Source organism: Serinus canaria, chromosome 4A (genome assembly GCF_022539315.1).
Source record: "Serinus canaria isolate serCan28SL12 chromosome 4A, serCan2020, whole genome shotgun sequence".
Lineage (NCBI taxonomy): Eukaryota > Metazoa > Chordata > Aves > Passeriformes > Fringillidae > Serinus > Serinus canaria.
Window position 1 is genome coordinate 12,889,399 of NC_066318.1, and position 12,901 is coordinate 12,902,299.

Genomic DNA, 12,901 nt, shown 5'->3' on the forward strand with positions numbered 1-12,901 from the left:
AGCCAAAATACAGAAATTAGATTTTTTTCCCCAACACTGCTAATACACCAGCAATTGCCTGCCAACTAAATAACTTTAACCTATATCTGCAGTTCATGGAGCATTGCCAAGTTATATGTTCAACTTTCTTTCACTGTGGTTTTTTTTATTAAAGTATTCCCATATGATGTTTTCACTTGCAGCTCCTAAATGCTTTTCCATTCTTGAAGCAGAGACTACAGCTCACAGTGGGGTGGCTCTGGCCATAACCAGAAATGCTCATATAAGACCTCCTCTGATTTTCACATTTTAAAGGTATGTTGTACATATGATTCATGTTGTGTTGCTGCAGTGGTTTAAAATCTGAGTGCAATTCTGCATGTCAACAAACAAAAGGACAGAAAACAGCCTGAGGTGTGCATGTAAGCACCTCACACCTGTGAGAATGCAGGGGACAGAGCAGGAGAGGCTGCCTGGGACCAGGGCTCAGTGACCCGAGTACCAATCCAGCTTCTCATGAGATGGAGTCTGATCAGCTTAAGAGCAGTTAAGCACTTCTGTTCTTGTGATCTCCACCAGAAAGGTGACCACACCTGAGCACTGCAGTTGCTCTTTCCCATAGGGTGAGCCCAGTTTCACTGTGCTTACACCCCCTGCCCATGTGCTGCCCTATGGCCAGCATGTTCCTGCTGAGAGCCCAGCCAGAGCTCACTGTACATTCACATCACACCTGCATCTCCTCCATGTCCTCCTCACCTCTGCTGTCTGAATAACCTTTTCTTCTGATTCCTTCCCTAGGTCTTATTTTACCTGTTGCAATATTCTCTATAAATCTTCATTCGGCTTCTAATGTATGGTGCTGTCCCTCCTTCTTTACCTGTCACTAGCTGTATTTCTGTCTCAACTGTTCCTGTAACATCTGAAGTGTTTTATGTTTGATTTCCTACTCTGTCTACAATACCCAATCACATTCTGCACCATTCAGCTGTCCTGGCATTTGCAAGGAGCATTCCAGTTGCTCCTTACTGATCTATACCTACCAGATACCACAGTCTAATTTTCTACTTGACTACTGTTTTCATCAGGATTAAAACTTTCTTCTCCTGCATTTATACCCCCTGATTATCTTTATGCTTCTTTTTACATATTTAACAGGTGTGTGTTGGGTGAAATGTTTTCATCACATTCACTAAATGAGTGGCACTGAGAGAAAGTAAATTACAGCTTCTAGGGAGAGTCCCTGCTGTTGTTCAAGAAGCAGAGGCTGTCCAGAGAAGCCCCAGGTTCAGTCCCAGTGATGATTCACAACAGCTGTCACTGCCCATGCAGAGATGTGTGCACACTCTCTTGCCTGCACTTGAAAAAACATGTGACTTCTGTGTTCTCAGACTATTTAAAAATCTTAGTTTCTCTACAAAGAATAAGGGTTGTGAAAAAAAATAAATCTGAAAGTTATGACAAGAATGAGCAGTGAATATGTAGGTAGGTATTTTCAAACTAGCTGTGTGTTACTTTAGAGGTTGTATCAGCTAAAATAAAATTTAACATAGCTGGTGGTAAAGTTTAAAAATGACCATTCATTGTAGCACAGAAGGCCAAATGCTGATATCTGAATATCTGCCCATCCTGTTCTGAGAAGGAAGCAGGCATGCAATTCACTCAAGGACTGATGGCAGCCCAGAGTGAAAACACACACCATGAAACATTCCAATACATGAAAATGACATTTTCCCATCTTTTCTTACACGAGCATTGTTTATTTCACTGTTCAGAGAGAATATTTTTATTAAAGCAGATTATCTTCCAGAAGAGTATTAAAAATAGTGCAAAGGCCCCACCTTTGTTCTACCTGCTGGGCTGGTCCTAAAAGAATGCCTTTGTTAGCTGACAACTAAGCAGAATACTAATACTAAGATCCAAGAACATCCTTCCTTATGCACTTGCACACCAGAGAGGTGGATACAAGGTGCTGAAAAATTAGCTCTACCAGCTCCTGGTTATTATTCAAAAGGTACATTAACAGTCAACATTGAGATAACATAACACTCAATGCTGGTTTTACACAGCTGGTGGTATTTTCCTTTAAAAAGTGATGGTTCTATAGTCATACACCAAATTTACTGTCAAAGTTACGAATACACCCTACAGTCCCCCTGCAGCCTTTGAATAATGCCTTCACATCTTTGCTCAAGCCAAACAAATTCTTCTACTGCTCTCCCCAAAGCCTTTGAGGTCATTTTACTTTGTGACATTTCATGAGACACCAAATGAGACAAGCAATTACTCTGGCACTGGGAATTTCAAAAAAGTTTACAAAAAAAATAAATCACTCTTCAAGACACCACAGGTCTGACTCTTGCCAGAGTTAACTCTAACTTCACTCAGACTTTTTTTCTTCCTCACAGCAAGTCAAAATTAGGAATAGCTTACAAAACAAAAACCACTAACAAATGAACAATTGGAAAGAAGGAACCTAACCCTTCTTTTCCCAAACCAAACACACACGGTCAGTTCTTTCAGCCACACTTATTCAATCGACTTCAAGTGCCCTGTTCTGAAACGCAGACTGGTCACAGTGGTTCAAAATCAGGCCCTAAATGTGCTTATTTATGTTTGATTTAAAATAGACAAGCTGTCCTCTCACAATCCTTGCAAAACAGCTTTGCTAGCCATTGTCCAGGCCATGGGACAGTAGCCTTCAAAAGGCCACAATAAGAGGTCCTCAGTCGAGTGGTGTCATATGGTCTTCATTTAGAAGTATCATAAGAACATTACTTCTCACAGTATTTACAAATTAAAAACATATGGCTGTGACCTCTAATACTGCAAGAAATACTGCTCTTTGGGTTTGTTTTTGGCCTCAGACTTTTGAAATATGAACCAAGCAAAGGGATTTCATCTTAATGCGTGATTCAGTCCATTCTTCTTCCAAGCTCAAAGTCAGGGGGACAGCTAAAGCTGGCATTTGAAAAAAGTCATTTGCCCAGAACTATGGTAATGTACTTCAGTTGACAACTAGAGTAGCATGTATATCAAAAAGGGGTGGGGCTGGTTAAAGGCATCTACTTTCTATTAAATTAAAAAATAAAAGGTATTATGCTGGCTTTGGTTCCTATAGAGAGTTTTATAAGTCATATATAAGCCTCTTGCATTTACTATTTAGGTTCAATCAATATGGTTATCTACCTGTCAATTTTTTTTGCTCTTTAATGCAGAAGGAGAACAGCCTTTTTTATAGCCAGCTCAGAAAGCACTAAGCAAATCAATACATGCAGCGATAACAGAATGATTTGAAACACGCAACAGAAGCTTATCACTTTGCAGTATACTGAACCCGTCAAAATATTTTCCTAGAAGTAAAGTGAAAATAGAAGTTCTCCATTTTTTATTCCATAAGTGGAAAGTGACATAGATGTCGTAGGCCTTTTGGATTTGTTCCTAGCTTTGTATTTTTGGGAAAATTTATTACATGAGCATTTGCTACTTTGCAGGAACATGAAGCCAATTCTGTAGTGAGATTTAAAAACTGCCTTGAGATTTAAAAATTATCTCAATTGCTCTTGATTCCCCATCTCTACACCATTATTGGAAATCCATGCATTGTTCTGGGGAACTGGGCATAAGGTTTTCCAGGAATGCAGCTTCTGATGTTCCCACAGACCTTAAACCCCTCTGCTTTACCCAGGGCTCCCAGTAATTTGTGCTTGAGCCCAATCTGAAAAGTGCAGGCTTGCTTTCAGCTGTCCCCTGCTGCCTTAGTCCATTTGAAATAATTTATAATCATCTGATTCCTAGAGGTTTAAATATACATACATGTATCAAGATTCTGGATTTTAAAGCAGCAGAGAGAGGATCAGCTGTTATTGTGGTCTCTAACATCTACTTTTTTGAAGAAATGCATAGGATTTAACTATGCAGCTCTCTTCGAGTGGTAAGTAACAATCATCTGCCATCATAGGATTTAAGTAGGTGGAATTCTGCATAATACAAAAGCTCTTTGCAATATTCCCGGCTTGCCACAATTTATCAGATGTTAAATGCAAGTTCAAAATTAATATATAGGTATTGCAATGTAAGCATGCATGTAAATACATACTAAAGAGACGGGAGTTAATAGGAAAGGAACAGGAAATAACATTTACAGGTTGACGCTTTCTAACATTTTCTCTCCCAGTTTTAGCTCCAAGGCCATTGCTATCAACTCTGGTTGATTTCTGCACGTGCCCCAGGAACTCCCATCATGGCCCTATGGCTTCACAATTCATGAAGATCTGCCCCACAGCTCCTGAACCTCAGGGGCTGCCAGGCCTGGGCACTGCTGGTTACACTGGGTTTGGCTCAAGGCACCAAACCATAAAATGTTTTACCTTCACCCTTAGAAAACAATACTGATATGAAAAACAAAGCAAAAAGGTAAAAGAAATCAAGAAGATCACAAAATCACAAAGGAACCCTGCTGTGATATAACTAAAAGTTTACAGAGGCTCTGCTACTTCTATTTCTCCACCAGAGATGGCCACTCATGGTGCAGAGTTAGTCTGAACTAGCTCTGTGTGGGTGAGCCAAGGTCTGGGAATCACACAGCAGCAGCCACTCAGAGACGAGGGTTAGTCCACAGGTGTGTAAGAGCTGCTCACCCACCTCCTGACCCACCTGGTGGGTCTGTGTGAACTCCCTGTCAATGTCCAGGACCTCAGAAATCACTGACCCACAATCCCTGGCCTGGCAGCAGCGAGGCATTAACAAAGCTGTCTGCACAGAGCAGCTGCAAGATGGATGGGCATCTCTGATGGCAGAATTGGGCCCAGCAAATGAGCAAAGATTCTTAGAGCAACACCTCAAGTGACACAAATTATGTTATAAAATTGATCACTTCCTTACACATGGCAGAACGTTTCCAGGGCACTCAACATCTTATTCCATTAAGCCATGATAAATGACACCATATTTCCACATCAGTCTGAGCACTTCTTTTAAATCTGCTTGTTCAAATATTTGGTTACTTATTCCCCTCTCACTCTGTAAGATAGCAAGAACAGTCTTTTTCTTTTCCAACACTGCATGCCCTAATGGATGCCATTATTGCAGGACCATCACCTAGGAATTTTATTTCTTTACAGAATTCCTCACCTTAAGAACAAGCAAAACTTTGAGAGAATCACTAAAAACCTTTCATATGCATTCTATCTGCATAAACTCAGGAACTTAAAAAAATGGACTCAGATATAGAGGAAAACCACAGAAGAAATTATGCAGAAATGCCCCAAAACAATTCTCCTACTGCTAGCTTGAAGATCACCACCAGCACGTGGAACAGTGTTAAGATGGAAACCCATGGAGTAGGAACAAAATTGTTTCAAGCAGATCACTATGGCTCGAGGTGGCTTGGGAAGGTTCATAAATTGATAAGCACCACCAAAGGATCGTAAGCCTCCACATCAATTGTATAAAGATTACAACAGAGCCACTCACTGCAGTCATTCTGAAAAGGTTATGGGTTTCACAGGTGTGCACTGTCAGTTCTGATTCAGCTTAAACTAAACCAGTTATCTATAATGTTGGATTGGAAGGAGTTTTATAGCTGAACGCAAGGTAAATCAAATTCAGGATACACATCTGTGGAAAAACACAGAGGGCCAAAGTTCACAGTCCTGACACAGGCGAAAAAATCCAACTCTCCAAACTCAGAAGGAGATTTGCCTGTAAAAGATACATCAGTCTGGCTATTGTTCTGTGTTCTGTCTCAGAAAGGAAAGTTATTTTGTTACAGCTTTGGGTTTTCCTTCTCTCTTCAACACTCTCAAAATGCAGACTTTTTGAAGATAATTATCTACTTTCATTTCAAAATTGCCTAGAGTTTACCATTTATCTGAACATGAATTTAATTATACACCTATACTTTTCACTATGCAGGATATAAACTAAAAAAAACAACTAAAATAGCAACAAATTCATAATTAATGTTTCATCTTTGCAACTAGGAACCGTTCCAAAAACAACAATTCATATCAGAGGTTGCTAGAGCTATGCAAGAAGAACGTGGGTGAAATTCTGCACCCAAAAAACATTGTTAACAACTCAATCAATTTCATAGTTCCAGGATTTCACTCAAAAAGTAAAGAAATTAAAAATGCATTCTTAGCAGTTGACACAAATTGCAAAAGGTACAATTTATTTCCAAAAATACTTTGCATTAGTTCTGCACTTTAAAGTGCTTCTATTGACTCATAGCGTTAATAGATGGCGGAAGCGAAAGAAAGTATTTGCTTTTGCAACATCATTATTTCCTCTGCATGCAATTATTTACTTGCCAAACAATGCTAGTGACAAATCGCAGCAGACTCTGAAGTCATCTACACCAGCAGATTTTTAACCCAAGGTAAAAATAAACAGAAACATCTGTAAAGTAATCTTGCAGAAAGCTACGTTTATTAACAAATACATTTTCTAATAAAACACCATCTGCAAGCAACCCTCAGCTTCCACTTGATATAAATAGGCCTTTTACTGTTTTCAGATGCAGTTCCCAGAAAATTATTCCAAGCTCTACTGCAAAACACATCAGTCTTTGTTGCTGCCTGGAATGTTAATAAATAACATCAAGTTTTTAAATAGTCAAACAAATTATTGGCTTGAAACAATTATTCCAATAGAAAAAGCTGACCTTTTGCAATAAAGTGGTTTAAGAATGCATCGCTCCTCATTCCTAGGATAAAAATATTACCAAGCAGGGAAATATTTTTGGGAAAACAGAAAGCTATGAAAAACCCATCTTGCAATTCTGCTTATACGTACACTGTACACCTACCTTCCAAAGGTTACAGGCTTAGAGAAACTCAGACTAAGAGAAAAAATACACAGAGTATAAATAGTTCAATCCATATCCTTATTATACATTTGTGCTTGGAATGGACACGAATATGAACCAACTAAAATGTTCCTCACAGGACTACTGTTCTGACCAGCAATACAAAATTCAACAGCTTAAACTGTTGGTTGCAGAGATTGGGACTGAATCCCAGTATTAAGAGCTCTTCAAAATGCATAAAAGCTTCAATGGGACACATTTTCATAAGTATTATTCACAACTTAAGTCATATTAATTCCAATAAAAAGAAAAAAAGGAATTTAGCAAACTCTGCAAATAAACTCCTTACTGGCAGGACTGTTTAGTACCACTGAAATTTGAACACTGCCATTTTTCCTTAGAATTTAAAACAGCAATCTGTCTATCAAACTACCTACTAACTGAGAATTCAAGAGTAAGAATTGCAGATGAACTGAGATATTAGAGTTCCCTGTCCAGAACCACTATAGCTGGCATACATATATTACACCCAACAGAGATCTAGCCTTTTAATATTAATCATAAACAAGAAATGTTAGTATTCCAAGCTGTGCTTTAAAAACTACATTAAATATTGCTACTGGGACTATCACAACAAACCGCCAAAAGAAGTCATGCACATTCCAGAAAAAGGAATACACTGTATTGTTTATTCCAGTAATGCAACTGCATATTTCCAGAGAAAAATATTTAGTGAATGTAATACTCGAGCAGTACTAGAGAGAAGATATTTTAAACCACTTACTTCACTAACAGGAGGAATGTTGAGCTTTGGTACTTTGTTCTTCGAACTAGGTGTGTTCACTTTTCCTTCCAGCAGTGCTCCAAAGGACTGATTTCCATATCCACTCTCAATTTCTATTGGGGGTTTCAGTTCAGGTGAGTCATTGGGCACCTGGTCCTGACCATCCATAGGCCTGACATAAGCTGTAGGCTTTTGCTGGACCATGCTGTTCTTACAGTGAAGTCCTGGTGGGAAATTCTGAGTGGAAAGACCATTGTTTGCAGTTAACAAAGAAGTGGAAGGAAGTGGAGATCCAGAACCATGGCTTACAAACTCGAGCTCTGTGGGTGACTTGGAATGACTGTTTTCTTTGTAAGTGTGTTCTCCAGGTGCTGACTTTGCATGAGTGTGCCTCCTCGAATGTGAAGATGTTGCCATAGCATTTGCTTCCTCAGTTCCCCCACTTTTATGCTGCTCACTCTGGCAGTTATAGAGATCTTCATACCTGCCCTGGGACTGGTCATGGGAAGAGCTGTGCTTTGTCCTACTCTGCTGGCCACTGGATTGGCTTGGCTGGGCCCCACTGGAGTTGTGACCACTGCGTGACCAGTCTGTCCTCGATTTCCTGCTGCTCTGGTGGCCGTGCAGCAAAGTAGAATTAGATGACAATGAAGAAGGTGGAGGCATTGATGTTGATGAGTTGCCACTGATCTGATGAGATGGGATCATCCTGTTCCTCGGTTCTGGGAAAAAGTTCTGTTCATTTTTGTCAATGGGTGTCTGTGGGACAGAATTCTTTGGGATTCCTACAAGGTGGCTCTGGTTGGAGTGGTTGGTTAACAGATCCTTCATCTCATCATAATTTCCCAATGTGTTCTGGACACGGTTTGCAAGGGCGTCGCCTTTATTTGTCTAAAATATATTAAAAAAAAAAAGACAAGAAAAGCGTGAGTAAATTCCTGATTTACAAGTTACTGCTCAGAATAGTTGTCTTAGAAGATGGCAAATGTTAGCTGTTTAATGGTGTCATGCTGACATTTAATTAAATTTCAATTACATTTTGCATATGTTATGTAAGAAAAACCTATCAATAACTGTGTTCAAAGAATCTCTTGAAACAGGCTTGCATCAGTAACACTTGTCTACTGCTTCCCATTTTCTTAAATATGCTCTCAGAGAAGTGTTTAAATTGCATCAGTTATGGATGTTAGGCACAAAATAAGCTGGGTTTATGTCAGAGATGTTGGGCTTGTACATTTCATATGGTGCAAAACACGAATGCACAATTACTGGCTCCTGAGCATTTGAATTGTAATCACACAGTTGATATAAGTATGTTATTGCTCTATCAGCCCCTTGACCCACAGTCCTGCCATAAATAGAAGCTGGGCAGTCTGTAATAGCACCAAACTCTTCACTCCAGTTTAACTTCAATTACTTTTCCATAGAAAGTAAAGTTTGACCTGAAGTATCTAATCTGAATCTAGAGAAGAAAAAGCTTCTACCACATGCTCTGGAAGGTTCGATGAAAAGATCATTCAAAAATATTTTCTCATAGAACTTAAACAGACATGGTTGCCACATTCTTAAGCATCAGGATTCTTCTGCCGTCTGCAGGCTGGTTGTATTTCTTAATCCTGCTTTTCTTTGATTTCCAGTAATTACTAAATAAATACTGACTCATATTTGTTTCACTGCTATTATACTTTTCCTTTTGAAGCATTAAGTTTCTTTTTCCTTTTCCCTTTCACTTGTAAAAAGCTGGACAAATAAGCTGGAAGCTATAATTACTACACAGCTGATTTCCTCTCTCTTCCTGCTCTAACTCACCCCACAGGGATGCAAAGCAGCAGCCTTCCTACTGACCTTTCTGTTCCACTGAAGTGACCAGCAGAGAACTAAAACATCTCATTCCCCATGTTCATGGCTTTACAAGACTCAAAGGATAAAAACAAAGCTGCTCTACAGTTCCTGTTCAAGCAGATGGTTCAGTTCTACAGTCTGGAATTAAATGACAAAGTTATGTCATGATACAGCCAACTCTACTTCTGTTTGGAGGGCTTTTTTCACTCAATAAAACAAGCAGTGCCACAGTCCAATGGCGCCTTAACACCAGGCCACTAAGATGATGGGGAAAATCAGCAGCAGGAGCTTGTGCTTGGTTAGAGAGTGCCACAGTTCTTTAGTGAGGGATCCTACTATGCCCCTGTTCCCACTTTCCTCAAGTATTAAAGAGAAGTTTGAGTGATGAAAAAATTCATGCATGGATTTCTCCTGAAATATCTACTTACATTAGACACTGCTGAACCAGTCAGAGGATGAGCAGAGCACTGAACATGCCATAAAAAAATGTTTAAAAAAGAAGATAATAAATGCAAATTTCCTTTTGCTCATTCTCAGGGATTGTAACATATATTAGCACTGCACTGAGGCAGTGATTTAAAAATTAACTGTTCAATGTTGTTCCCGTCTCTATACATTTTGCCAGTGCTCTTAACTGATACAGTTAATAATCCCAGTTGTGGAGAACCACGAATCACTTTAATTCACTAAGTCCCTAGGTTGGTCATTTTAGTGGCAAAAATTATATTCTAGCTAAGCCAAGAATAAGCTCTTTGTATATGAGCAGTCTCCTTCAACTGAGTTGCACAATGAGCTGTTTGGGCAGCAGCCAAAACCAGGCTTTCTCTGTTCAACCCCCAAATTTAAAACAAGGAGATTCCATTGTGCTTAAGGGCCCAGCAGGAATTATGATCCCAAGTCTAAACACTTACATACTTGTTCTGTTTCCTCCCTGCCCAAACACTTTAACTCCTTATGGGATAGAACATGGGAAATAACAGCACCAAAATAAAAAACCTGACCACCAACCTTCACCTCTGTGGTTCAGCTACACTTCCAGGGAGCATTTAGCTTACTTTCCAGAAAGCACAAGTTTAAAATAAAAAAAAAAAGGTACTGACAACATATCATAACTGTAACACTTCAACATCCCAGCACACTAAATGGCTCTTGTCTAGATCTTCACAGAGAAAATGTTTTAACTTGAAAGTAGATCTTTTACATTATTTTATGTTGGAGGTACCTAATTCTCTCAATGTATTTTCTTTTACACGTCACATGATGATAAATATAACTTTGCTTTATATTAACTCTATTTTATGCCTAATGTTCACATCCTGGGGATAAAAGACATTGTATAAATGTTAGGTATTATTATATTATTATTATTATTATTATTATTATTCATAGTCTTTTGCAGGGAACATTAATAAAAATATATTTACTGAAAACCATGGAGATTAAATTATTTTAAACATCCTTAGTGTATTTTAAGTACAGTAAAGCTCATATCCAATGGTCCTGAAGTCAATGGAAAGACAATTACTCTCTTCAGTGGCCTTTGGACCAGACTGCAAAGCAAAAAAACCATTATTAATGGTAATTTGGATTGCATTTAAATAAAATTAGAGCACACACAGCTAAGATCAGACCTAGGCATCACATCACAATCTGAATGAGCTCAGGAATGTAGTGCACTGTCCATCTGCATTTAAGATATAAAGCATAACAATAATGTTTTTACTTTATTTCCACAACAAATTCAGGGCTCACACAAGAAGCACAGGATTCTTGACAAGCCTGACTACCAGCATGAGAAACACAAAATCCAGTCATAATTTCTGCTTGCTCTTTGTTACTTCCAGACTGGGGACAATTTCTACCTTCATATGCTGGGTAATTGGCTGATTTCCTAAAGAAAACCTCTGTACGTCTTATTTTTTGAACAGCAAGCTGAATCACAATTTTGTTGCTATCAAGGAAATGCAGCATTTTGAGTATTCCAAGGCATAAATTATATGCCTGGTTTATGACTCATGGCTAGTAGCATTCCCCCTCATTCTAGGCTTCTGTTAATTTAGGAAATGCCCATCTTCCTCCATTTGCTTCTATTTCTTTCAAAAGCTATCTATAATAGAATCCTACTGGAAGACTAATTTGCTAGCTAGCTATTGCATTATAATTTTACAAAGAAAAGAACTAATGCACTCAAACTTATAGGCCCCATTTACAAGTGTTTTTTGAAAATTCGTGTGAAACTTGAGGTTTCATAATTCATTCACTTCCTTATGCCTCATAGTTAAACTAACCTCCACAGATTAGAAGCTGAGATCTTTTTTATGCTAAGCTTAAAAAGCATGGAGGGGCTTTACCTGAAAAAGATAAATGATTTAATATTCACCAAAGGCTCCACAATGGAAATGCTGCTCATTAGGTTCTCTTTCTCAAGCTGAACTCTTCTGAGGCAATTCCTTTGAAAAGTAACAAAAATACTCCTACTGTTTTCTTTTAAAATACTCATCTGTGAGTAATTCAATACATTAAAAGGTATCAACAATTCAGTAGTAAAGTTACAGCTTCTCTCAGGAAAGCTCCAACACTGCTTTTTCAAATGTCTGTTGCTGTTACACTGCAGGCCCTTCTCTGATCCCTTCTGCAAAATCCAGCATGAACAGGTTGCACCAGGGTTTGAAGGCAGGACCTGCAACCCACTTGCATTAAAGAGCAACACAACCCTTACTGCCTGACCTTCCCAAAATAATGCTGGATGTCATCACATTGTCAAAGGTGTTGTTTTCCCACATGAGACAGTGGAGCTTCAAAAGGAGACATTTATCTTTTAACAACCATGGAAAAATGTATTTTATACACCCACAGAAATAAGCATTTCTCTTCATGTAAGTGCACACATAGATAAACTACAAAGAATCAATGTAGAAACATGCATTTGTCCAAAACTGTAATGAACACCCACGTCTTATTTGACAGAGGCAAAGAAAGAGGCTGTAACAGCTAGAGCAGAGAGATGATAGATGAAGGCACATACTCCACACATCTCATGATGCACAATGGCAGTAGGCTCCATGAGAAAATCTCAGCTCCTTGCTCTTTTAATATCAATTTCTTAGTGCACTCTTAGAACAGCTGCCAGTTGTTCAGTCTTTAAAACCTCAGAAACAGCAGTGGTGGTTTGCCCTGCCCTGACCCTACCTGGTCCCTCCTCTGGATACTGTTGAAGGAATGGGGAAGGAATGATAAACAAGTAAAGATACCAGGTCTGGGAATTAAAGAAAGAAAAAGATGTTTCCTTTTTCCTGAAACCTGCTATTCCCAACCTTCTCTTTGGCACTGCAGTCTCCATGTCAGCTCCCAGCCTCAGATCTTTCAGCAATGTACCAGCTGTACCAGGAGCTGATGCTCAGCAGCAGAGCCAGCCCAGCCAGGATGTGGAGCCTGTGCCCATCACAGGCCAGAGCACTTGGCTGGGCAGTGCTTTATCTCACTCTGCT

General features: G+C 39.1%; 1 protein-coding gene across 4 annotated transcripts in view; it reads right to left on the reverse strand.

Moving 5' to 3' along the window:
• AFF2 (ALF transcription elongation factor 2) overlaps positions 1–12,901 on the reverse strand; it is a 324,933-nt gene that overhangs the window by 225,209 nt on the left and 86,823 nt on the right. For all 4 annotated transcript variants that reach the window (XM_050974296.1, XM_050974295.1, XM_050974297.1 and 1 more), the window contains exon 3: positions 7,572–8,462. In XM_050974296.1, coding sequence (XP_050830253.1) covers positions 7,572–8,462 — 891 coding nt within the window. The remainder of the gene's footprint in view (positions 1–7,571; positions 8,463–12,901) is intronic.